The sequence below is a fragment of the Phaethon aethereus genome (genome assembly GCF_964289735.1).
Source record: "Phaethon aethereus genome assembly, chromosome: 2".
Taxonomy (NCBI): domain Eukaryota; kingdom Metazoa; phylum Chordata; class Aves; order Phaethontiformes; family Phaethontidae; genus Phaethon; species Phaethon aethereus.
The window spans coordinates 73,833,731-73,859,538 of record NC_138582.1 but is presented as its reverse complement, the minus strand read 5'-3'; the positions used below and the strand labels follow the sequence as shown (position 1 = coordinate 73,859,538).

The window sequence follows — 25,808 nt, the reverse complement described above, 5'->3', positions numbered from 1 at the left end:
CTTAAATGAATGCATTTACCAGTTCAGCCACCAATGAGAAAAAAGAACCACATTATTTCAGAGGTCTATTAATTACATCGATCACTGCTTGTGTTCCAGATATTTGGATGAAAAGCATTTCATAGTGTAAAGCCCTGCATTACTATGAAAATGGTGATAATGATGCATCAGATAAGAGAAGTCATTTGCCATCCATGCTAACGTTTCAGTAAGCAATCCAACGGCACAGCGTCTAATCCTGCAGGGAAAGAAGCTCTCCCAAGGCACGATGAGATACATAAAGGAGGATCAACAGCCCACAGGAAAAAACACACCTCTTTAATGCATGAGGGCATGTGCAAACATAATGGATTTCCCTTGATGTACCGCTATCCATACATTTATGCTGGGGCAGACTGCTAATGCAGTTCCCTTTGCTACCTTGACAGCAAGTCCCAGCTTATAGCACTGCTGCAAATCTACCCACAGGGCTTCCGCTATTGTTAGCGTTAAACTGCATCTGCAAAACACCAAAGACGGGCAAGAATTCAATGCTCTTTCCTTTCTGTCTCTGTGTGTTTTGCATCAGGTGGTGATGCATGTGAAACAGTGTGTGGCTATTTTTATGCTATTTGCTTAATGAAGTTATCTAGTCTTTTACAGTCTCCTGCAGCAACAGAGCGCGGTCTGTCACAGGAGAGCTCGCTTTTCCTTTTCAGTCAAAAATTACAGAAGGAATCCTTAATGAGTAGTTTTTCAGAACTGACGGCAGCAGAGCTCAAGTTCGCTTTGTAGAGGTGCTTGCGTTTTATTTCAAACAATGTGATAAAAGGTTTCATGAAAAGTAGCTGGCTAGGCTTCAGCACCCTGCTTTACATTTATCAGGAAACATGCAAATTACTCGTGTGGCTAATTACAGTAGCTGGTTCTGACTTTCAGCTGCAATCCATCTATGCAAAGCCTCAATCTTTCAACTTGGAGCACCAGGTTCTCAGAGTCTCCGAGGGATGGAGAAAAATATGATTTCAGAAATAAATACCAAACCACCTCTTACAAGCCTTACTTTATTTAGCTCATTATTGAAGTCCATTGGCAATGCTGTCATTTGGGCTACCAATTTGATAAAGTTCAATATATTTTTCCAGGTTGGTGTTCTTGGAAAAGCAAAACAAAATGGTACATATTGACACCTGGCTCTTTTGTTAAGCATTCAGGATTTGCTATCCATTCCTATGTGCAGTATCTTTAAAGTTTTGGAAATCAATCAACTACAACAGCCTTTCAAAAATATCAGTTCCCCTTGTACTGGGAAATTAGCTTAAATCTTGTTTTGCTGCTTTTTTTTTTTTGTAGTTTGAATCACATTATTGACAGCTGGGAACAAACACTGCTAAATTTCTTCACAGAATCTGTATCTGATAAAAAAAGAAAATGAAGTCTGTTGGATGACTCCTTAACAGAAAAGCGCATGCTAGAGACATGAGTCACCAAAGGATTAGCTCTGCAGTTTAACACAGACACATGAACTCGATGTTCTTACTCTCTCCCCACTGTGAACTGTGAAAGGTTTGGATCAATGTCCTCTGCTAGGTCTGCTTAGCACACATATCATAGTCCTGGGTGCTACTCACTGATAACCAGCCAGTGACCATCACCCCACAGATGACTTGCAGGAGGGATGGGCTGTGAAATCTTCTCAGACCAGTTCAGGCAAAACTACCAGTTCAGACTATCCCTTCCAGCTGTCAAGGTAATCCAGAGCACTTGGCCTTTTAATGCAAAGCAGGGCATGCTCATGAGATCCCATCTGCCAGCAGCGCTGAAGGCTGGGACAAATAAAAAAAGCTGAAGGCCCAGTTCTTTGCAGCATGAATATTGTTGTGCAGCTGAGGGAAGCAGAGCACTCCCCCGCTGTGAATAGCAGCGCTGTGCTCTGCAGTGCCTCGCCTTGCCAGGCGTCTTTTATCTGGCGCCAGGTTGTTCTCAAGAGGTTGGATTGCTCTCTTTGCCTTAGTTCTGTTTGAACGAGCTACTTGGTTCTAGGAATGCTTGTATCAAGAGCATCTTTGCATTGCTGAGTTATTCAGAATGAAAGAGAAGTTCATCTTTGCTGTGGGAAACATGCAGAAGATGCTTTGCTTTTCCTGAACAATCTGTCTCCCAGGTAAGGTTTTGTTGCCATCTGAGAAGGTCCCTGAATACAGGCTGCTTTCCCTCTCCAGAGGATTCAAGTCATAATCCAGTAAAACCCACGTGTGTAGGGAAAGTCCTCCACATACCGCACCCCATGTGGCAGCTGGGCAGCATCCCTGCCCAGAGCGCCAGAATGCGCTCTAAAGCATCCCACATGTTCCAGCTGTGCCACACCATTACCTGGAGAGAACTTCTTTGTCCTCAGGCTACCCACCATGGCCAGGAGCTCATCTCACAAAGGCACATGTACTGTGGCTATCTGGATTGCCAGAGCCTGCTGTGCAGCCCTAAGTCATCTCAGGTCAGCGGGAAGCTGTGCCTGGACAACCGGCCCCTGCCTGCTCGCCTCTCCCCCTCTCGCCCCGCACCAGGCGGCTGGCTCCCAGACCGAGCCGGCAGAGCTATTCACCAAGGATAACATTCATTGAAAATGTAGCCCTTTGTTTGCTTAATGAGTCACTGAGACAAATCAATTATTCCCCCCCCCCCCCCAAACAAAGAGTGCATTATTTGTAACTTGTTTGTGCATGGTTTGGGTAAATAATTTTCAACCTATTTGTTATTGCTCTGCCTCTGTGCTGTGCCTAGTCTCTGGTGTTTGGCTGGTGTTGGCGAGGCTTCTGAGCCCTGGCTGGCTAACGAACTTTTACAACAGAATTTTAACGAACAGGAAGCAATGAGTTTAGAGTAAGGATTTTCAGCTAAATAAATACTTATGAGGATATTTGTGAAGGTTTTGGGAAGCCAAACTGTCTAGCCACTGTCTGAGCACTCTCAATTCCAAGAAGCAAATGCAATCTTAGGAAGCAGAAGGGCTCCAAATGAATGCCTGTATTTCACACTTATTCTCCAGTCACTTTCTTAATCAATTACTCTCCACTTTGACTATATTCACATCTGCTCTGTTTCTCACAATAAGAATAAAGTTTAGTCTTAAAAGCTAACTGTATCGTTTCAAATACTTTCTGATTTTTCTGCAGATTTCTCTTCTTGAATGACATCAGCGCATCAGCTCGTGTTTTTCAAGATCAAAATAAACGCATTGTAAAGCAGTACATACCGAATAAAAGCAAGCACAATAAAAAATAATGCATATTAATAGTCAATTTCTGAATAAAAAACGCGGTGAGCATTTTATGCAGGTAAACCATGTCATATCTAGGTTGTAAGTGCATCGCATGCTCTTTTTACTGAGAAAACAAATAGTAATGATTAGCATAACAACTTAATCATGAATATTCTCTCAGCAGATATTTCACTGTGCATGCAATGAAGTCACTACATCTTTCTATACAGCTATTTTGGAGTACTGTACTGACCTTTCTACCTCTGGCAGCAGACAGAGACTGCAGAAATTCTTTGTTTCGTTCTCCAGACTGTTGATCAATGCAGATTATTTGACATCTGCTACATGGACCCACAACCTGAAATTTTAGTTAAAGATGATTCACAGCTGTATATCAAAGCAGTACAATAAAAACAGTACAAGCTTCTGACCATCATAACATCTTAAAAACATATATTTCACATGCTTTTCTGTGTTCTTTTATGCTTTAATTATGTAAGAGGTCAGGCCTGTTCACCTAATGTAGATACATTTTCAAAGGGTCTACTTGCGAAGCTCTTCTGATTTTTTAATTCACCTTTTATTTTCTTTTTCTTTTTTTCAGGAAAACTTTCCTAGAGACAGAATCTGAGAAATCAAAAAGATTTACATATTTTTATTTCCTGATGGCTTCACTTCATCTACCAGCTGGCAGGGCTACTTGCCCGAAGGGGAACTGAATACAAAATTAAGCGCCTCAGGATTTAACCCAAGGAGAATTTTCTTGGAGTTAAACTAACAGAGTTTGGTTTACATTGTTTCAGTGTAGCTGAAATACATTCTTTCTTATAGGCATAGCACTTGTAGATAATCAGAATGCAAAATGTGAATTTTCACAAGTTTATATTAGCAGAAGGAATAATGAGAACCTCTACTGTAACATCATACAGAGTATGGTTCTTAAAGTTAATACGTGTTCGAACTAGGGTGTGTTTTTAGGGAAAAAAATGCAGTGAATTTCTTTTTATCTTTTAAAGCATTGAAATTAAGAAGGAAGACATATTCCAGTTTCCTTCAATATTACAAACCTAACTTGAGCAAAGCTGTACGTTATAGAAACTGTCTTAGTATCTCAATATACACATTCTACTTTTGTAAAATGTGTCATAAATTTCAAATAGGGCAAATAATTAAACCTGACACTGCAAACATTTAAGAACATACTTCAGTTCTTTGAGGTACATCTAGAACTGCTTGTACAACTCTTCAGCGTAATCACCAAACCCATACATTTGGCTTAGCTTTTTCAGAAGATGACTTTCCACAGGTTTAATATTTTATTAAAAGAAGAAAACAAGACAGAGAAAGAAATATTTTTCCCTGCTTTGCTTTGTTCAACAGCTTCTTCTACCATTTTCCTGGCATCAATTTCTACTGTTACTCCATCAGTATCTGAATAAGGACCTAGCAGAGACAGGAAAACACAATGCAAGTTGCATAAGCCTTTCTATTTTCAGCTTGCATTCCTAAAGTATTTCAATGCCAGAAACAGGAATGCCTTTCTATTCTGTAGTTTTACAGTATCTTCCACAAAAGGATCCTAAGTTGAGATCCCTAGTGCAACTCCAGCCTCCAATGAGCTTTACACCAAGGACTTTGTCCTCATCTCCTACCTAAAGAAATTCTTCCTCAATTTTCTGTAATGCGTATTACAGCTTACTGATCAAAGCACACATAGGAAGAGAACAGATAAGTCACAATTTCCACCCTTAATGAAAAAATGGCCTCTCCATTTCTTACAATATGCTGACCAGAAAGAAACAGGAGTGATGTCTATCACAGCTTCTAGACCTTATCACTTCTGTTATTCACACCTTCATTATCATCCCTAAGAAAACAATGAATTAGCCACTTACAGATCCTAGGTAATGCATTTTCAAACACATATTTCAGCTCTAAGGACCAGGCAAATCCAATAGAACATGTAGTACATGTGTGCCTCATTCCCTTAGGTTTCATGTGTAGCTTCTTCACGGATCCTTTGTTAAAATTTTTCTGAAAATAATGTATTTGCCAACAAAATCTAACTCTTCAGTGTTTTCCTTCCCGTACAAAGCACATTATGTTGTTAGATATGATATGAAGCATAACATACAAAAAAGCCCTGCCAGGCTAGACTTAGACACATGTCTTGAATGGAGATTAAGACAAAATGTATACAACAGAGGGCAACAGACAGCGATTGTTCACTTGTACTCATGTCCAGTCTTTTGGCAGTCAGTTGCTTGATGTGCAGCAATCCGAGGTTACATTTGGACTATTATGCTTAAGAGCAGCCAGTATTCTCTTGTGACATGTTGGCTAAATATTTGCTGCAAACTGCCTCCAAACAATGACTATTTTTCTGCTCAGTTGGATAGAGGTGGGAAATTTTATGAATTATGAAATTAAAAAAAAAAGTGTGGAGAAATATGTCAAAACCTCTCAATTATATTGAAGCATGTTTGCCACAGGTCACAGCATGTTTGTTTTTTTACACACTTCATGGATTTCATATGCACAAACTGTGTCACCCATGTTCCAGTCAAAGCCTTGCAAAAATTGCTCTGTCTCCAGGGGTCAAAATAGGTTGTGATAGACTGGGACTAGGACAAAGGAGATGAGTTCGCACCTGGAATTGCAGAGCACCCATTGAAATCTCAGCCCACTCTTCTTCTTCAAAGGACTCTGGTGCACTGATGACAATGTTGGCACGGAAACGTCGGATTAATTCCTCTATTTCCAATGGCTCTTCCAATCTGTCTCACAGAGTTGACAGGGAAAAAGAAAAAATAAGATTTATTAACTAGTTCTGCACTAGATATTTGTGCTGTAGAATCTAGTGACTAATATGATTTAGCAAATGTTTCTCCAGAATAACCTGGACCAGATTCGTAATCCTTCAACTATAATTTGTAATCCTCTAGGTGGCTTCTTCAGAGGTGTAACCTGGAACTGTGATGTAGGTATGAAAGCATGTAGACAGGCGACTGTGAACAATGCACGTGAGAAAATTCCTTATTAGCTATCACATGGAAGGCTAACGGCAACAAATGAAAAGATCTTTTGAGTTAGCAATCATTTGATTCATTAAATGTTTCTAAAAAGAAGGCAAATAGAAACTTATCCTGCACATGCTGCAGTGGCAAAAGGGACAAAACCAGTAGACACTGGAGGTGAAAAAGGCCAATAAAGGCATTTTATGAGAGAATGTATTCCTCATATTATTATTTGCCTTTGGATGCAGCAGATTGCACCAAATGATAGGTGTTTTGAAGAAAAATTAATCTCTGTGTGGCGATATCTTCACCTCTTTACAAGCATTTGAACTGCCAAAGTGTAGATTTGTGTCGGTGTGGAAAACATATATGAGGCAGAGAGAGCAGCAGACTGCATACAAATACCAGAAATCTGGCTGCACCTTTGAATTGTCGTTCTTCGCCCTCCTTTGAAAGGAGAACCCAACCAGTACCAAAAAAAAGACAGCCCTAAAATTTGCAAGAGAGTTCTCTCACTGCCATTGTTAGCGGGGAAGAGCATTTCTTTTTGCATTAGCTATTATGGACATGAACAACTTTTGATACTCCATCAGCTGTGGTCTGACAGCTTTGGGATATGACACCCTACAGCATAGGCAGAAACCTAAGTAAGTAGTGAAAAGAGAGGTTTCTGTCCTGGGGAGGGGGAGGGGGGAAACAACAAAGAAACTTAAAAAAAAGTAAGGACATACAGTTTAAAACGTGTTTTAATTAAAATGAGGAAAAACATGCAAAATCAAAGCATAGGGAAAACTGTTAATATCAAGTAGTCTTGGCAGAAGAGGTCTGTTAGGTGAAAAAAAGAATTTTATTTAAAACAGCCTGGATGATCTTCATTAGCAGACAAATGTGCATAAGAATAAACTGCCTGTGCAGACTTTCAGTCAAACTACACAAGCCCTGCTCCACCAAGCTTTCGCTGTTCACAAGGCCTCCAGCAGCCTGGGGGTAGAAAGTGGGATGGGAAGCTGAAGGGCTACAGGTTTTCCCTCAAGATCCCACAAGAAATCCCACGGCTGAGACACAATTCGTAATGATTGCAGGAGATGGGAGCCAACAGAAAGTGTAAACTATGCCGACGCTCCGACAGACACGGAGGAAAGTGGCAGTTAGTCATGAACAAGTTCAGTTATGCTGTTGTGCTTCCTAGCTTTGCTGCAGGCGCTCGGAGCTTGGATGCCGTGGTAGCCTCTGGTTTTGAATGCATTTTGTGACACAGCAGTGCTTGCCACCCCAGCTGGTACCGGTGGGGGCATCCAGAGCCCCGGTAACCTTGGAGCTGGGCCTGCAGTGTCCCGAGACAGCTGCTGAAAACTATTTCTAGTTTCTACTGTTTTATCCCTTGCTGCTAATCCTCCAAGACTGCAATGCCCCTACTCCTAGCCTCTCTGCCTTTAACCTGCTCAGGCTCACCTCCAAAATACCGTGCCTCTCCTGCGCCTATCCCCAGCCCTCAGAACTGCTTCTAATTACCTGGCAGCATGTATCTCAGTAAACGCCCGTCATTTGCCCCCCGCCCCAAACATGCATTGGCTTGGTGGAGTGACAGGCACCTTCACCTGCAAATTTCAGCCAGGATCTGTTGTGAAAATCAGTGTATTTTGCCAAAGCCAGCATGGGAACTTTGGTCTTTTCACAGCAGCGGGCCCTGCAATCCAGAATGCATTACATATATTTAACAGGTAAACTTGAAAACGAGTATATGCATCTCCAGGGGTATATTTCTAGCCAGAACATTTGAGCATAAGGCCAGGCCATGGGGATTTTCATGGAAGTGACCTGTAAAGGCAACACCAGAGGGGCGAATGTCTCCATATATATACGGCTCTCCAACAGTATGTTACATTCTAATTTTTAATTAAATTGCTGTTTCTGTTTTAGATCACCTCTCAAGAGGCAAGTGCAGACTGGCAGATTAATTTTTACTTACAGAAGACACAAGCAAAGAGAAATTATTAAAACTCAATTGAAGATTAAAATTGTTTTATAAATCTTAGCAGGTTTCCATTAAACAAAAATATACCCATGTGTCAAGAAGCTAAATAATACTTTCTAAAAAAGAAAAACATTTAATAAAGACCCACATGTGCAGATTCTTGAAAGTACATTGCATAGTTCAGTATTTGGAAAGTTTGTACACCATGATTTAGTAACAGTACAAAATTATAGTGCTGTATATCTATGCTGAATTCATTTCCCCAGCACCCGCAGAATGCACTGCATGGCAAAATAGGGAAGAGTTTTCCAACCTGGGCTACAGCATAGGAAGCAAGATGCTTCTCAGGCATCATGGCAACTCCGGTCACATCTAGAGATTCCTTTGAAGAATATGAGATTACAAGCCCAGTTGTACTGGGAGATATTAGGTGCAAAGTCAATGGATCATCTGACATTGCATGTTTTACCGAAGTTCCCTGTCCTCCTTCATCCTCACTTGCTGCTCCCGCTGGTGCCTTACCCCTTTTCTTTGCACTCAGATCCCACGTCTGGAACATTCCTTACTGGGTCTCACCATGGAAAAAGCCCAATCTCAGTAAGGGTTGCCCGTGCAAGTGTTGGTTTCCCAAGGAGATGTAACTGAGCCAGTCAAGCCTCAAAAGAAGGCATTAACTATCACTGAGAAAGGGTAGCCAAAATGTCTGAGAGATGGACTGTTTCAAACCTTTTCCGGGCATTTTCTCCAAAGGAGCGTTGCCATGATATGCTAACATCGCCCAGCTGTCTTCTAAAGAAAGAAAACCCCCAGGCAATGCAAGCTCCAGTGGTCTATAGTGATGCTTCATTCAGTCACTGGTTTTAAATCCTGAAGCTATATATGTATCCTCCTACGGGGGGGTGTGTTTGTGTGTGTGTGTATATATATATTCCTCCTCTACTCAAAACAGGAATTTCAATTCAGGGGGCATGTTTGGTGGGTGACTAAGAAGAGAGAAGATGACACTAACCAGAGGCAGGGAAGTTTGGCGAGACAGGAAAAAGGGGCTCAGAGACAAATGCTAGGGCTGTGGGATGCACAGCTATGATGGTGGGAGCCTTGAAGGCAGATTTTCTGTGGAATTTGATCCTGTCCTACTTATATTTTCTTGAATATAAGCAACTTGTTATTGTAGGCATATGAAAATTTAGTTGGTAATGGGTTCCTTATCTTTGAACTGTGGGCTGTCTCAGTGTTTTATTTCCTGCTTGTATCTCCCACTTTTGTACTGGTAAAGCCAACTTCAATTAAGAAATGAAATTAATCCAGTCCTGCAAGTAGTTTAAAAATATTTCTGTTGTGAATGTTTGCTGTAAATCTTAATCCTTCCCATAGGAAAGAAACAGTTCAGCAAGTAGCAAGATTCTGTATTTTTACCTGCCAGATTATTTATGTTGAGAAAACCTAATTATCCTTGTTCTTTCCACAAACAGAAGTTAGCTGGTTCCCAGTAGTCTCTTGCCACCAAATCATTTGACAAGAATTTTGTTTAAGTCTTCCTAAAGATGACTGGCAGAGTGATTATGTTCAAGCATTTAATTCAAATTTTCAGAAGTCATACAGGAATGAGTAATTATAACAGTGCAGTACTTACATATTTATTGAACATTGAAAAGTAGCTATCTCTAAATCTCCAGATAAAACAGTTATATTGGCATCTTAAGGCAAGATCCTGGAATCCAAGACCGCTGAGAGACATTTGGAGACAGAAGGATCTTACCTTGCAGAAATATGTTCTTCCAGCTGCAGAATGCTTGCTATGTTTATCAGGAGGTATTGTGCTTCATTCACAAGAGAGAGCGAGATGTTTGTAGCAGATGCCAGACCTAAAGAAAAGAATCCAACATTCTAAAAGGATTGTTAAAAATCAGGAAGATTATACTAGTAATTTCACCTCATCTTTCCTTTGATCACTTATGCATTCTCATTAAAAAATTATTCATTTGGATCCAGACACTAAAGAAAGATTCCAAGAATCCCCTCAAACCTGTAACTGATAATGACACGATGTAGAAACAGAAATAGAGCTGAGATTTTACCAAATTTGTAAAAAAATTTACAAGAGCAATATCTATGGATTTTTGATGCTTTTTCCATTTGATCCTTTTTTATGATGAAATTAAGTCTAAGAAAAAATTCTTTTTTTATACATTTTCCATGATCATTTTTCAAAACGATCACTGAGTTTCCAGACAAAATCATGGTCATGATGATAAAAAACACCCAGACTGGTGTATCTGTACATTTTCACCAAATGTAACAAGTAGAAGGACAGGATAAAACACAGTTTGGGTAAAAATATACCCTTTGAAACCTACTAGATCAATATTGAATGACTCTTTCACCCTTTATCAGGGTAATGATATAGTCAGTATGAAATCCATGAGCCTGATGTTTACTAAGTGAGGAATCACAAATATTTTTAAGAATGACAACATACCTTTTGTATTTTTCTGATTCGACCTGTTTTCCTTGTCTGAACTTTGTCTTATCAAGCGACATGGACGACCAAGAAACAAAGAGAACCAGCCAGCAATTCTTTCTCCACAGTCATATGTTTTTACCCTATTAAGAGAAAAGAGGGACTTAGAAAAATTTGATTGCCCAAACATTAATTTGTAAAACTGAAGATGAATTATGAAGATGTCTATTCTGCTCCTTCCAATACAAAATACAGAATCTCTATTCTCTGATGAGTGATAAAACAGAGATATGAAGCTCTGCATAATCTTATATCCCAATTTCCTCAGCTTTACTCTGTTAGTATTGAAGTTAATATCCACAAGATCCAATTTAGTTTTATACAGAAAATTACTGTGGAATAAATGATTAAATAATCATAATGCTCAAGACACTGACTCTGAAGTACAGTAACTGGTAGCCCATATTACAATATTACAATATAGTATTGTGAAAAAGTTATTCTCTGGTCTGTACTTTTTACTAAAACAAAGAGGATTAATCTGAGTTGAATTTAAGATTGCCCCACCGTGTCACACTGTATGTAATTTTTAATGATCCCATCAGGTACAATGATGTTAATTCCCTAATTTAATTCATATTAGTACAGACACTCCACATTAAAACATGGCTCCACTAGCAGAGCCCAAGTATGTCTCTATCTAAAGATGTTTTCCATTACTAGTAAATGGTCTAGTGAGTTATGCAAGGCTGGCAATAGATTCGCCATCTTTACCTGGATGTAATCTCCCCTAGAAAGATTTTAAGATCACCCCTCTCAGTTCAGGAAGGTACAGATCAGACCACTAGGAAGTGATCCTATTTACCATTAAATTCTCATCCATGAATAATCTTAACTTCTATCTTAAATTAACTGGGTTCCCCTCACAGATAACAGAAAAAGGTAAGTAGTTTCCATCTAGATTAGACTTCAGGATGGAATGACTCTCACTCTGGGAGTGTTTAACTCCATTGACTACAGAAGGAGATTTGACTGACATCTAAGTTTTAAATGACGTAAACAGATAACAGGAATGCAAATTCTCATGCGGATCTAGGCATAATTCTTGTAGTAAGAAAAGTGACGTAACAGTAGTCCTATGCTCACATTTTTGTCCTATCCAGTCAAAGAAACTGATCTGCATGGAGACCATCTGCTCTGAGAAAGAAGAAAACAGCTCCTCACAGCAAAAGATGCTAAACCCTAGGATTGAGAGAAGTAGCTTAGCTTTACAAAATGCTTTGTAGGTTCAGCTGAGTTACACAGGTAGAAAAACAGGACAAGTGAAATCAAAGAGATTTTATAATCCTGCAGGGATCAGATATCTCTTCAGTGGTTATTCTGAGTTTTGATTGTGGTCCAGCTCTGCATCCTTCTCCCCAGTCTGAGACTGGACTGATGCCAACCACAGCTGCATCTAGCCAGCAATGTCCTAGAGTTGAAATGAAACTCTGATATTATGAGATGCAGGCACTGTGGCAAGAAAAAAGGGGCAAAAGATGACACTCCACATGAGATTCTATAGTTTGAGCTGAGCAGTTCTTGTGTACTTGCTGGTCGCTTTGTTAGTGAGAAGGCTGCTAATGAGAAGGCACGATTCTTCCATGGTGACAGTACAGGTGAAATAAATTCCCCAAATACTTTTTCCCAATGAAACAGAGGTGCTAGGGATATTTAAGTTCTCTCCTCAGCCAATTACCTCTAGCAGCCTGCTGGGGCTTAATACTGTATAAATTGTGATCAAAGTTTTGTGCTCTTTCTTATCTGCTTACCATTTTGAGTCACAGTGGCTGAGTTAGAGACACAGAGCATTCTTAGTATATCATCAAATATCACTGTGTAGTTTTTGTATTCCAAGACTCCTACGTTTTCAAATTGCTTTCCCTTACTATCAGACCATTTTCTGAGTAAGTAACATCATCTCTTCAAGGTCTTATTCAAAGTCCTTCTGTTGTAGCTCAATTCTACTCATTTGCTGCTTATGTTTATTTTTTTTGAGTATTATTTTTCATATGTCAGCATTATGTTTCATTTGGCACGTGTCAGGCAATTTATAAAGGAGGGCCTTAGTTCTTTCAGATTTTACTTGCTGTTTGCCTTGAGTTCCCCACTCATCTTCTTATGATGTCATTTAGCTTCAGTGCATTACAGCTGGTCCATCTAGCTAGGTAATTTATAGAGCAAGAAACAAGGACAGCTGAAGTCTGAATATTGATCCCAAGGGATTTAATACATACATTTACACACAACAGGTTCAGTTTGCCTTGTTTTTAACTACGCCTTTGTCATCTTCTATGACTGACACCCTTCCTTTGATCTCTTTGATATTGTGGCCTGTCAAAGAGGAGGCTGTGTCCCTGCCTATTTCAGTAGAGTACTAACCTTGAGCATTTAGGGTCTTCTACAACATCAGTAACATTAACAACACTAGCTTCTACTTGCATCTGTCCACTGTTAGATATTATACTAGAAAGCCACGTCCCTCCGATGTGAGCAGCACATGCTGATGGACAACCCCTGCTGAGATGAAGGCTAACACTGATGAATTGCTTCACAAGGGAAACGCGGGCTCATTAAACTTTTGTGGCATCTGTGAAATTAAACTTTCTCACGTGACTGCTTGCAGATCCTACCTCATGCTTTTCTCAGCTATCTTGGTGTAAATTCAGAGTAACCACCTCAGCCAACAGAACTGGATGAAATTACAGTGTCAGAGAGCAGAATTAATAAGAGGAAAATGCCTTCAGCAGGGATTTTGTTTGAATAAAAGCCTTTTAATAAAGACTTTTGGTCCCACTGCCCACCTCAGATACTTTGCAGAAAAGACCTCAGAGCACAAATCACCTCCTGCCCTACTGCAAAGCACTGTTTTGATCCTATTTCCATTTTTTGGTGCCGGAGGCTCCCGTGCTGAAACATGGGAACTGGCATCAGTGCTGTTGGATCTCTGAGCAGTTTGGGAACCTTATCAACATTGTCCACTCATTCTACCTTACTTCCTACCTTGTTTATTTGCTAATCACAGTCCACTCTGTGCAATTTGTCTTGCATCTCCCCTTTCTTTGTCCTTCCATCTTTTTCTTCCTCCTCAGAACTCTAAGTGGTTTCCCATGAAAATTTCCTATTTCATACACTAAATATGACACAGTCAGTGCAATGAAAGACAAGCTACAATAAATCGTATGGCAGCCAATTATATGCACACAGAGAGAACCTAGCCTATTTTACAGCCTTTAATAGATGGGCTAACCATGGGGAGGCTAAGGATGAGTCAACACTAAGGGAAATGGAACAGATGGTTAAAACAAATGACTGTTGGGTGAATTCCACTACCTGAGGAAAATACATTTCTGAGAAAAAGATCCCCTTTATCATCTGAATAGTAGTAGAAAAGAAGGAGAAGATCATTTCTTGCATGGCTCCATGGGGAAAATGGCCAGGTCTTCTGCTGGTTTGTTTATGTGATACCCTCAGAGAAGCAAATGTAGAGTGTTACAAAGAATTAGTATACCTTGGTTAAAAGAAGATGTAAATCTGTAAGTATCTCTTTTAGTTGGACTTACCAAGAGACTCAGTGAAAAGAAACATAGTAGGTAATGCAAATGTACTGTAGGAAGGCACTTGATACACTGCCACACCGAAAACTTAATGAGACTGGGAAGTACTTAGAAAATATGATAAATAAACACTTAAATTCACTGAAAAGAAATTAATTTATGCATAACATTATATTTCATGGTATGTCTCTTGATTACAGTTAATGGTATTTCACATACTTTTAATCTTCCCAAGATTGTTAAGGGGACACTGATCAACAGGGATGGTCAAAACAAAATTAGAAAGGGTTGTAAATATGGAAAGTTGTTTATAACCTCAGAGGGTTTTAGCAATTTTGAATCCACACAGCATGAAATGAGCTAAGTTGCCAGCATCATTACTGTCAAATGAAGGAACTGAATTCTAGAGTCCTGCTGAAGGCCCCCAGTTGGCATTTCGAAGTAACTGGGGACACCTTTCCCTTTTCTCATCCTTGCAGCAAGTAAATCAGGTATCTCCCTTATTCAAGTGAGTGCCAGTTCATCATAGTCTCTTGTACTGTCCGTCTCCCACTTTTAATTTTTTTTTTTTCCAGTGTTTTCTACCAGATGTGCTGGGCATGCCAAATTACCTATCTAAATCTGTCTTCTCCTGGTCCACTAAGTCATTCATTGCTACCTACCTTCCCCCTCTTTTTTTAAGGACTTCTGCCCCTGTGTGTCCATCCAGTCATGTCCTGAGTGTCACTGCAGTGATTTTCAGCTTCGATTCCTCTCTGCTTTCACTCACCTGTGTGAACAGACTTTACTCTCACAGATCACAGTCTCTTTTCCAGCATTTTCTTCTAGTGATACAGATATTGGGTCCATGCCTAGATGGGCAGAGAGCAAACCATATTTAAAAAAAAATTATATAGAAACATAAGGTCAGGAAAAAAGTTCGTATTTTTCCAGCCGTTCACAATCACAGCAGCTTTCCAAATAGCATGTAACAAAAATCCTATTTCTTGTCGCTAGAATTATATTCTCTGCCTACAGGTGGCTCCAAACGATAATGCAAAGAGCAAAGGCTGCAGATGACCTTGGTACCCAAACCACATCAAGGAATATACAATTTCAGCTTTGAGTAACTTCATTCTCTGTGTATCTCGGGCAATGAAACAGGCCAGTCATGGTTTCTGTTGAAAGGTTGAGTTTATCACTGCTGTGCTCCCTTGAGTGAATCAGGAGATGAGGTTAATCACTGTTGGGTTGGTTTTTTTTTGGAGTGGTGGGATGGAGTGATCAGAAAGATAAAAGATGGAAGGGGGGGTTAGAAAAAATAAGCACAGGCTGTTCAAGGAAAGAAATATAATGTGTCATAATACTACAATAATGTAAAGATAAAATGTATGGAAGCCACTAATGAGAGAATTATTCCCATCTATCCGTCTCTAAGTTTAAACCAGATGAGGAATCCGTGGTAACAATCTATGTTAACAGTTTCTTCCATAGTTTTCTTATCTTGAACAGAATGAGCCAAAGAGTTGGAAAGGCTACTGTGGCTTACTAGAACTAAAAGAAAAGCTGTACTATTTTCCTTTCTGTTAATTGAAAGCAATAATCTGAAATGACAAACAAAGGGTTTTACTGTGTGTCTGCAATGAATCCAACTCCTTTCCATTACACTGCAACATCAACCAGCAAAGACTGATCTCCTGTACCCCGGCTTCATAGCAGCATGTTTCAATTTCACTCAATATTTCCTGTTTCTATTATTGTAGTACAAATCAGAATCAAGCTCTACCAGCTCTGTGATATGGTGAAACCAAATTGTTTTATTCTCTTCTGAAGAATAATGAAGTGTAGCTCAGATTCACTATATCCCAACTATCAGCTCTGTTCCATGCAAGTTTTCAATACAGAAAGATGTCTACTCGTTTTTTAGAGTACTGAGAGAGCTGGTGGAGGAGCTTGCCAAGCCCCTCTCCATCATTTATCAGCAGTCCTGGTTAACAGGGGAGGTCCCAGAAGACTGGAGGCTTGCCAATGTGACGCCCGTCTACAAGAAAGGCCGGAAGGAGGATCCTGGGAACTACAGGCCTGTCAGCCTGACCTCTGTACCAGGGAAGATCATGGAGTAGTTCGTCTTGAGGGTGCTCACAGGGCATATGAAGGACAACCAAGGCATCAGGCCCAGCCAGCATGGGTTCGTGAAAGGCAGGTCCTGCTTGACCAACCTCATCTCCTTCTATGATCAGGTGACCCGCCTAGTGGATGAGGGAAAGACTGTGGACGTTGTCTACCTGGACTTTAGTAAAGCCTTTGACAGCGTCTCCCACAGCACTCTCCTGCAGAAACTGGCGGCTCGTGGCTTAGACGGGTTTACTCTTTGCTGGGTGAGGAACTGGCTGGATGGCCGAGCCCAGAGAGTTGTGGTGAATGGCGTTAAATCCGGCTGGCGGCCGGTCACAAGCAGTGTTCCCCAGGGCTCGGTTCTGGGGCCGGTCTTGTTCAATATCTTTATTGATATGATAAAGATGATCTAGATGAGGGGATCGAGTGCTCCCTCAGTAAGTTTGCAGATGACACCAAGTTGGGTGGGAGTGTTGATCTGCTGGAGAGTAGGAGGGCTCTGCAGAGGGATCTGGACAGGCTGGATCGATGGGCAGAGGCCAACTGTAGGAGGTTTAATAAGGCCAAGTGCAGGGTCCTGCGCTTTGGCCACAACAACCCCATGCAACGCTACAGGCTTGGGGAGGAGTGGCTGGAGAGCAGCCTGGCGGAAAGGGACCTAGGCGTGCTGGTCGACAGCCGGCTGAACATGAGCCGGCAGTGTGCCCAGGTGGCCAAGAAGGCCAACAGCGTCCTGGCCTGTATCAGGAATACTGTGGCCAGCAGGAGTAGGGAAGTGATTGTGCCCCTGTACTTGGCACTGGTGAGGCCGCACCTTGAATCCTGTGTTCAGTTTTGGGCCCCTCACTACAAGAAGGATGTTGAGGTGCTGGAGCGTGTCCAGAGAAGGGCAACGAAGTTGGTGAGGGGTCTGGAGCACAAGTCTTATGAGGAGCGGCTGAGGGAACTGGGGTTGTTTAGTCTGGAGAAGAGGAGGCTGAGGGGAGACCTTATCGCTCTCTACAACTACCTGAAAGGGGGTTGTGGCGACGAGGGTGTTGGTCTCTTCTCCCAAGTAACTAGTGATAGGATGAGAGGAAATGGCCTCAAGTTGCGCCAGGGGAGGTTTAGATTGGATATTAGGAAAAATTTCTTCACTGAGAGGGTGGTCAGGCATTGGAACAGGCTGCCCAGGGAGGTGGTGGAGTCGCCATCCCTGGAAGTGTTCAAAAAACGTGTGGATGTGGCGCTTCAGGACATGGTTTAGGGGACATGGTGGCGCTGGATTAATGGTTGGACTTGATGATCTTGAAGGTCCTTTCCAACCTAGTGATTCTGTGATTCTGTGATTCTGTAATGATGTTAGTATACTTCAGAAGCAAAGACAAAGAAGGAAAATCTATAGGAAAAGCTATAAAACACTTAAGTAATGAATGCATTGAACTTGCTTGCAAGAACCTCAAAAAGAAGCCAATGTTATCAACTTACAAACTAGAACTAATGCTCTTGTACTTTGAAAAAATTAAACACTAGCATTGTTCCTTCTGGAAAAGAAGAGTTTGAAAGGTTTCATCCTGTATGCATCCTTAGCTGTTATAACTTTTAAAAATACTTTCTAAGCAAGGCATACTCACAAAATTTCTCAAAATAGAGTCTCAGGTCTTTAAAAAGCCCTGCTTTTATACACCAGCAAGTGTACCACATTTTTATTGAACAGTACACATGTTACAGTGATGTTTAGGTCAGTTAAACATTGTTAATTATAATTTTATTCCATCTAAAGTAAAAAAATATAGCAGAATATTGCCAGTTACTAAAATGTAAAAGCTGTCATTCTCCATGGTCATTTGCTTGATAATAAAATTCACAGATGCGCTCACAGTATTAATATATAGAAAAAAATTTTTGTCTTTATAGCTCCTATTTTCAGTCAATGAGAAAAATTAGAGGTCTCTTATTTCAATAGACTGAAATATAAACTATTCATGTATATTCTTTCGTCAGTGTATGCACTTAATTCCCATTATTTTTATTGGCAATAACACATGACTATTTGAAGGCACAATAAACTCCATAAAGTGTAATTAGTTGCTCAGTTTTGCTAGATCTTTCTACTCCAATATCTTAAAGGGCCTTCACAACACTCAAAATTTCTCCCTCTGTGCAGTGGCAAACTAATGCCCAACTTGCCAGAGTAATGCTGATTGTTAGCTAAAATGGAAAGAGGAAAATTATTTTTCTTCAGAAATGTATTCTCAGCTGAATTCTGTTTGGTTTACTTTTATGTCGGTCAGGAACAAGCTCAGTGTAATCTGTGCCCCTATGTATTTGATGGAGCAGGACAAGAAGATTTTCCTTGATTCCCACTCAAGTAATACAGCTTCTAGAAAGAAAGGCACTTGCTCCTGCCCACCTTTAAGTTGCTGGGAGTCTAACCATTAACTGCTTCAGTTGAGATACAAGAAGTTGGCTTTCTCCACAGGGGCTTATTTAAAGTTACACTGATTTTCTCAAAGTGGGTCCTGTGATAGCAATGGTTAGTTACACTCTTCACGTCAGAAATAATAGGAAAAGCCTGTTAACCACCACATAGGAAATAAGAAAATAATTCTGACAAAATTCAGAGACACAGTTTACCAAAATTAAAATCTCACTCCCTCTACTGAAGTAAAGTACAGCCAATGAGAGACCAAGCACAAGCCCTTCCTCTTCCTCTGCTTGCACTTACCCCCTTCCTCAGGGATCAGGGGAATACCTGGAGCTCTCCAGCAGCCATGCAAGCCAACTAATTTTGCAGGCATGCCAGGGAAGGATCCTAAGCCTTTGAGCAGTTTTATCCTTGTCTAGAGGCTCAGTCTGATGTCCTTGCTACCCATAGGGATGGCAGGATCACACAGCTGCTCAGTCAGACAGCGAGTCTGCACATCCAAGGCTGGTTGTTAGACGGGCTACCGAGACACGCTACGCACAGGGCTTAAAGAAAGAACATGAAGTGGTGTCTCAGCACATAGAGGATTCAGCAAAAGGTATTAAAGTAGTTACTGTCACACTAAATCGTGCTGACAGTTTTATATTGTCGGGCAGAGAAGACAAAGAATATTAATCCATAGTGAAATAAAATAGCCATAAACAAATTTTCCAGTAATGAAAAGTTCTAGAGTGAGAGGAAAGCATGTGCCTGGATGGGGAGAGAGAACAGACTCATTGTGTTTTAAAAGTGTCACAGATAAATTCTTCACCACAATGTAATAGTATAACAGCAAAATGTTCTTTAAGAATGCTGCATAATTCAGCTACATGGGATTCGCCCCACCGGGCTTTAGGCACTTACCAGAGGCACCTAATCCAGCACCATGGTTGCCTTAGGCTCTCTCTATTGGAGAGAGACACCTCCAGACAGCAAAGCGCGCTCTATATGGAGATCATTGACACAGCCTCCTCTCACAATGAGAAAAGCACAGATGACAGCAGAGAAACTGGTAGAGAAAACAGAGTGGTTACAGCCTCCTTGCAGAGGAGCAGGAGGAAGGCAGCCAGCTTGACTGCCGTTGTTACCGGTCAGCTGGGAGCTGCTGGGTTTTCACATTCAGCAGAGCAAGAGGTGCAGTAAAGGGGCAGCTCAAAGGTTTGCCTCCCTTTTTTTTCACTGCTGCCGCCTCCCTCACCCACTCCTCAGCATCACAAATTTCTCCATCACACTGAGAAGAACAGAAGAACTGCACAAGGAGTGTGGGGGCAGAGGGAGGAGAGGGGGAGTTGGAGGAAACAAACCTCTTCTTGGAAATATGCATGCTACTGTAGCTGAGGAAAGGCAGTTCGGGTGGGAGGCATCCAGTGGGAGAAAGAAACTTGCAAAGCAATAAAGCTGGAAGAGACCTGGAGGTGGCTGTAGTCAGCAGACTAAGTGCCACAAGTCTGAAATACCATTAGCCACAGACATAGGCCAGTGAAGGCTCTGAGCTGCACAACAGCTAGCCTGGCTCATCAGAGGGCTATTGCTCCTCACTGCACTGATTGCTGCTCCAGCTACGCACGTGGCATTCAGCTTCAGGTCCTGCGTTAGCAACAAACTACTCACAGGCTGGAGAGAGTGGTGACAAAAGTAACAGTGATTAATATGGGATTTTCAAGGAAAGAGTCAACTTATTAAATTAAATTCATCTGCCATGAAATTATTTAAGTGGGAGATGTAACAATGACTGATGTACACGAAGGGATAAACGGAAAACTAAAAATTTACCACCAAGAAACAAAACATGCATTTAGACTGCAGATAAGAGCAAAGAAAAGAGAATAAATATTGGAACAACTTCCTGCAGATTTATCTGCTCAGTATTACCCTGTTAGTTTGTATGTTTTCCCATCACTGTGCTATCTTATGAGCAGTATTTTCTGGCATAGTCTCCCTAAGCAAATGAGAGCCATGATCTCACTGTCAAACATTAAAAAAAATACCGCAGGTTGCAAGTACACTACGAGAGTGAAAAATAGCAGGACTATTATAAAAAGAAGGCCCAGACCATCTTATGGGCTAAGATTATTGGTATCTAGAGAGAGTCATTATACAAAGAATAAAATTATTCCACTCTCACACACTGGCTGTACCAAAGCAGGCTATAAATAAATGCCAACCATGTCTCTGTTAGAGAACACTGGAGATCTGATCAATCACTTTGGGGAGGAAAAGTGATCCATAGACCTGGTCAATCACTCCTGGATGGAAATGGTTCTCACTTTCACAGGAAGGAAGGTGAATGACAGTGAAAACTCCAAAAATGACACAAGAAAAAATGTAGAATTTAAAGGTGAGTTTCACCCTGGTACTAACTATGGCAAGAGACTGTAAATCTTAGTGAGAAATGGGTTCCTTGACTGTCATTTTTGTCTGAGAAAACTTCTTCCTCACTCTCTGAACTATGTCATTGCAGGTATTACTGACAGGCAAACATACCAATGGATATGCACTTGTCTGAACAATGTGGTACTAGCAAGGAAAAAATTAAGAACATACTTAGAGGAGCACAAGGAAGCAATCAAAAGGCCCAACAGAGCAGAACCTCTGAAAATGTGAAAGATAAATGGAGAAAGTTTGGACAAGATTTCACATTGTGTCTGCAAGCAATAAGTACCAGTAGAAAAGAAGAGAGGTAGAAAGGAACTGAATTTCTAGAAATAATTAGTTCTGAAGCACTTGGTAATTTTAAAGCTGTGAGAGAAGGCTGTCTATGCAACTGTACTACAAAAATTTGAGGTGCAAGATCTCCACATGAATTGACATGAATTAACAATACCTTTTCAAAGAAAGATTACAAAGGGAAGAGTGGAAAATAGGAGCGTTTGAGCCAGTCTGGAATCCCTAAGAAGAGACTAGATTGTGTTTGGGATCTGAAACACACACACAAAATCACACAAGACTAGTGGAAATACCCAGACAAACCTATTGCAGAGAAAAGAAATTAACTGGTCAGATTTAATTTTATAGGGTACTCAGAGAGCTGGAGAGGACAACAGCTATAATGTACAAACAGAAACAAGACTGTAGTTACAGATCCACCTATATGGATTTCTAACAAAGGGTGAAAAATCTGAATATAGGTTCCCTTGTTTTGCTCTAGCTGCTGAAAATGTAGATACATATATTATTAATGATTAAGACATACAGGCTGAGTAAATGTTACACCCCAGGGAAGTGATGAACACCATTCAGAAACGTGCAAACTTGGCATTAGTAATGACTTTTGTGGAATACAAACCTGTTCCAGTGTTCAGTGCTAATAGCACTGTTAGCAAAATAAATAATTTGCACCTCCAAGTAGCAAAGGGCTTTCCGTAATACTTTTCATAAGTTTTTTTTCTTTTTTTTCCCCTCAGCAGAGAATAAAAGGGGGTTTGATGAATCCAGAGAAGCCCAAACATCATGAAATATTTGCCTGCTAGTGCAAGTATTTAACTGAACTAAATAATGTCTGGTCCTTATTTTAATTCATACTAATTTACACTGAAGACTCTACCCCTCTAGTCCCACAGCTGGAAGGAGGAGGAGAGCTATAAAATAGGAAGGTCTTTGGCCAAGGTGTTTGATGTTAGGCTTCCATTCCCTTTACCTTTGCAGCAATAACAGTCCCTTCAGGCTGATGGACTTCATGATGTGGAGAGACAGACTAGTCAGTAAATTTCCACATCTGTCAATTCATTACTCCTTCCTGGAGCATCCACTTTATGATTGCACATAGGGACTCATTGTCTACTCTTTGCCCATCCCAACGTCAAGCTAGGAAGCTACCCTGTATATTACAGCTTGCTTTACGCACAGCTGGTAACAGAATTTGTCCCTGCAGTCCATAAGCATACACAGCATTCATTAGTTTGGTGGGTGCATGCAGGTGTCTCTGTCTAGAAGTTCAACACGAATAATGAAGAGGACAAAAGGATATTGGTTACTAACCTTCTGCCTGGATGACCATAACCTTTTTCTTCAGATCAATTGAGGGATTTACAAGACACAACCTTGGCTCCTGCTTCTGAGTCATACAGACTCCATTCTGGTTTACAACCATCCAGTTACGGTCATACAGCAAACCCTGGTTTCCCACTGGCCATTCTGTAACCTGGAAAAGCATCAGAAGGGGATACAAAGGTTTAGACAATGTTAGCTGCATTAATAGATTCATGCTGAAAAGAAAAGAGAGGGAGAAGAAACCGTTAATGAAATACTTTGAAATAAGGAAAACTTGTGCAAGCCAATGTCAGCCTTTAATAAGAGAAACCTTAATTGCAAATCAAATTGCACAAAGCTAACAAACCTAAATGGAGTTACTGTAATTTGTTACATATTATCATCCACTTTGATTTAACACAGCTATGAGAATAGAGTAAACAACCTTTGAAACACTCTGAAAACGTTCAGTTATATACTCACCCATTTTCAGGACCCTTCCCCCCAACAACTTTCTTTTAATTTACAAAGCACAGACATTTCATGGGAGTTGTATGAATTAAGGCAAAACCAAACAAGCAGAAAGCAAGAAAAATGTGAAATTCAAAATTCTGAAAAAATTTCTGTATTTTTCACAAAACTGGAACCACTTTATCAGTTAATCCATTTGGGAAAACCTCCACCACTAATAGTTTCTCCAGATCCCCTTACAACAAAACACATTGCCTTCTTTGCTATCTGTTCTTCCATTACTTCTGTAACACTCTTTACATTCAATAGCCTATACAAGCATATTGTCCTTGCTTTCATGTACATTTTTCTGGTGAAAAGAACATCTGTTACTGATGCTACACAGATGGTAATCTTGAAATCTAAAAAGAGAGCAATTTTAGTAATGCCTTTGGGTGATATTAATAACTGCTTTCTCCTTCAGAATGTTAAAATATTAATACTATTCTTTTAACATAAAGCTGGGCATTTAAACATATTGCTTCAACTCATGTATGCTTTCTTGTCACAGTTGAGTATGGAGAAAAGTTAACTACAGATGAACTTAGCTGAATTCTTGTAGAGAAGCTTAGGGCAGCTCACATGAATTAACTGGCAAAAGACTTTAGCAAAAAGTATTGAGAAAAAGATTCGTCAGGCACAGCCTGATGCTCTGAAGAAAAGCATGGCTGGAAGCACTGGTTAAATTAATTAAAAACCACATTTTTGTTTAGCATGTGCTCTATCCAAAACCCCAAAGAACCACACTATCCCATTGTTATAAACTTTTCCAGGTTTGATAGGAGCCTGCAGCAGTACCTCGACACTGATGGCCTGACTAGAGAAAGCTGAGGGCAGGCACTCTGAAACTGAAAACTTAAGGCATTAAAGCTGAACCCTAAATAATTTGGCCACAGTTCAACTTTATTGAATATAGAAAATACATGGAAAAATTTTAAAGATAAGAAATATATTTTATCAACCTACTTGATTTATAATATTCTTTGGCAGTTTTGAAGTGAGCCTGGATGAAAAATTCAGTCAAAAATAGAAACTTTAGGTCTGACAGTGTCATCTGAAACCATGTTGTCCAAGTGCCTCAAACTGTCAGCACCTAAATGATGTGAACCTTCGCTCTGTCTTTTTAGGAGAGTAATCATAGCTCGAAGACTGCAATATCAGCTGAAGAACAGGCTTTTGTCCTTGTTGGAGATTATTCTTTGGAGAGGCCAGTATTTTTTTGTTATGCTGTATAATTAAATTATGAAATGCATTTGAACAGCTGGTGATCATCTGAGAGCTTCAAGAATTTCCTACAAACAAATGTCCCTTCCAAAACAGACGATCACTAATTGGCAATACATCATCCCATGAATCCAACAGATCTTTACAGGATTTGCAAGATGTAATGAGCAGAATAAACTAAAAGGGCAGAAAAATAGAAAAAGAGCATGAAGACAATGATTCCTAGCTCCTTATTGTAACGTTAAATTGTTTTGGTTCCTCTTCAGGACAGCAATATTATTCAGGGAACAGCTTAAGTGTTTGCTTACCCTTCACTGAAGGTAAAAGGTTTTATGAGCAAAACAAAACACCTTCTCTCTAATCAGAGCTTCAGCTAATTCTTACATGCTGATAGGCATTGTGGGGAAAGCTCAGATGACTAGGTAGCAGATACTTGGAAATAATCAACACCTTCCATTCAAAATACCCCTGGTAAGTCCAAAATAATGGCAAGGAACTCCATGCTCCACTCTGAGATGCAGCACATGACTATAGGTCTTCAGCCCATTTTTCCCCTTCCGCTGGGTATTTGCCATTGTAACAAGAATCATACATACACATGCCCAGCAGTGAGTCCTTGTCCCCTCATAGATGTCCCCCGTACACTGTCAAGTGCCCGACCTCCTCTCCACTTTTCAACGTACTGTATTGCATAGGTTGCTAGGATCCCAATAAAGTTGCAACAACAAAATAACTGCGTACCCTGCCTTAGACAGAGAGTCACAGATGATTGTGAACAGTCAGAGGTGGTTTGTTGCCAATACTGATACTGGAGATGAGCATGGAAGAACACACACATTTCTATTCTTAGTACTTAGGCATGCGACCTATGCAGACCGGCCATTATTTCAAAAAGGCTGAAGGGATTGTTAAATGATTGCAATCAACTGAATTACAGCAGTTCAAGCAAATTCTGCCTGCTCTGCTTTCATCTGAGACACAAGAAGAGTGGTTCAATTTGGCTCCCTTGGATTACATCTGAGATGTCTGCCCAAGGCTAGCAAAAATGACACAGGCTACAAAGATGATCCACATCCCGGTGGACCAGCAGCAGGAGGTCACCCAGGGCACTCAAATTTCACTAAATACCTATATTCAACCAACAAATACAGTGAAGAAAAGCAACCAATGAAGTTTACTGTGAAGTAAAATAAAGCAGGTTAGCATACACTGCAGTAAGCAATACTGTATTACACAGCTACTTGATTAGAAGTTGTTTGGCTATCTCTGACTACTGAG

The 25,808-nt window shown here is 40.5% G+C and overlaps 1 protein-coding gene across 1 annotated transcript in view; it reads right to left on the bottom strand.

The window, feature by feature from the left end:
* The window catches only part of MOCOS (molybdenum cofactor sulfurase), a 232,172-nt gene that overhangs the window by 5,103 nt on the left and 201,261 nt on the right, over window positions 1-25,808 (bottom strand). Inside the window, exons 9-14 of the mRNA XM_082015564.1 lie at window positions 22,806-22,968; window positions 15,057-15,138; window positions 10,710-10,834; window positions 9,990-10,095; window positions 5,889-6,015; window positions 3,492-3,596 (exon numbers count right to left, since the gene is read on the bottom strand). Of these exons, the coding sequence (XP_081871690.1) occupies window positions 3,492-3,596; window positions 5,889-6,015; window positions 9,990-10,095; window positions 10,710-10,834; window positions 15,057-15,138; window positions 22,806-22,968 (708 nt within the window). The remainder of the gene's footprint in view (window positions 1-3,491; window positions 3,597-5,888; window positions 6,016-9,989; window positions 10,096-10,709; window positions 10,835-15,056; window positions 15,139-22,805; window positions 22,969-25,808) is intronic.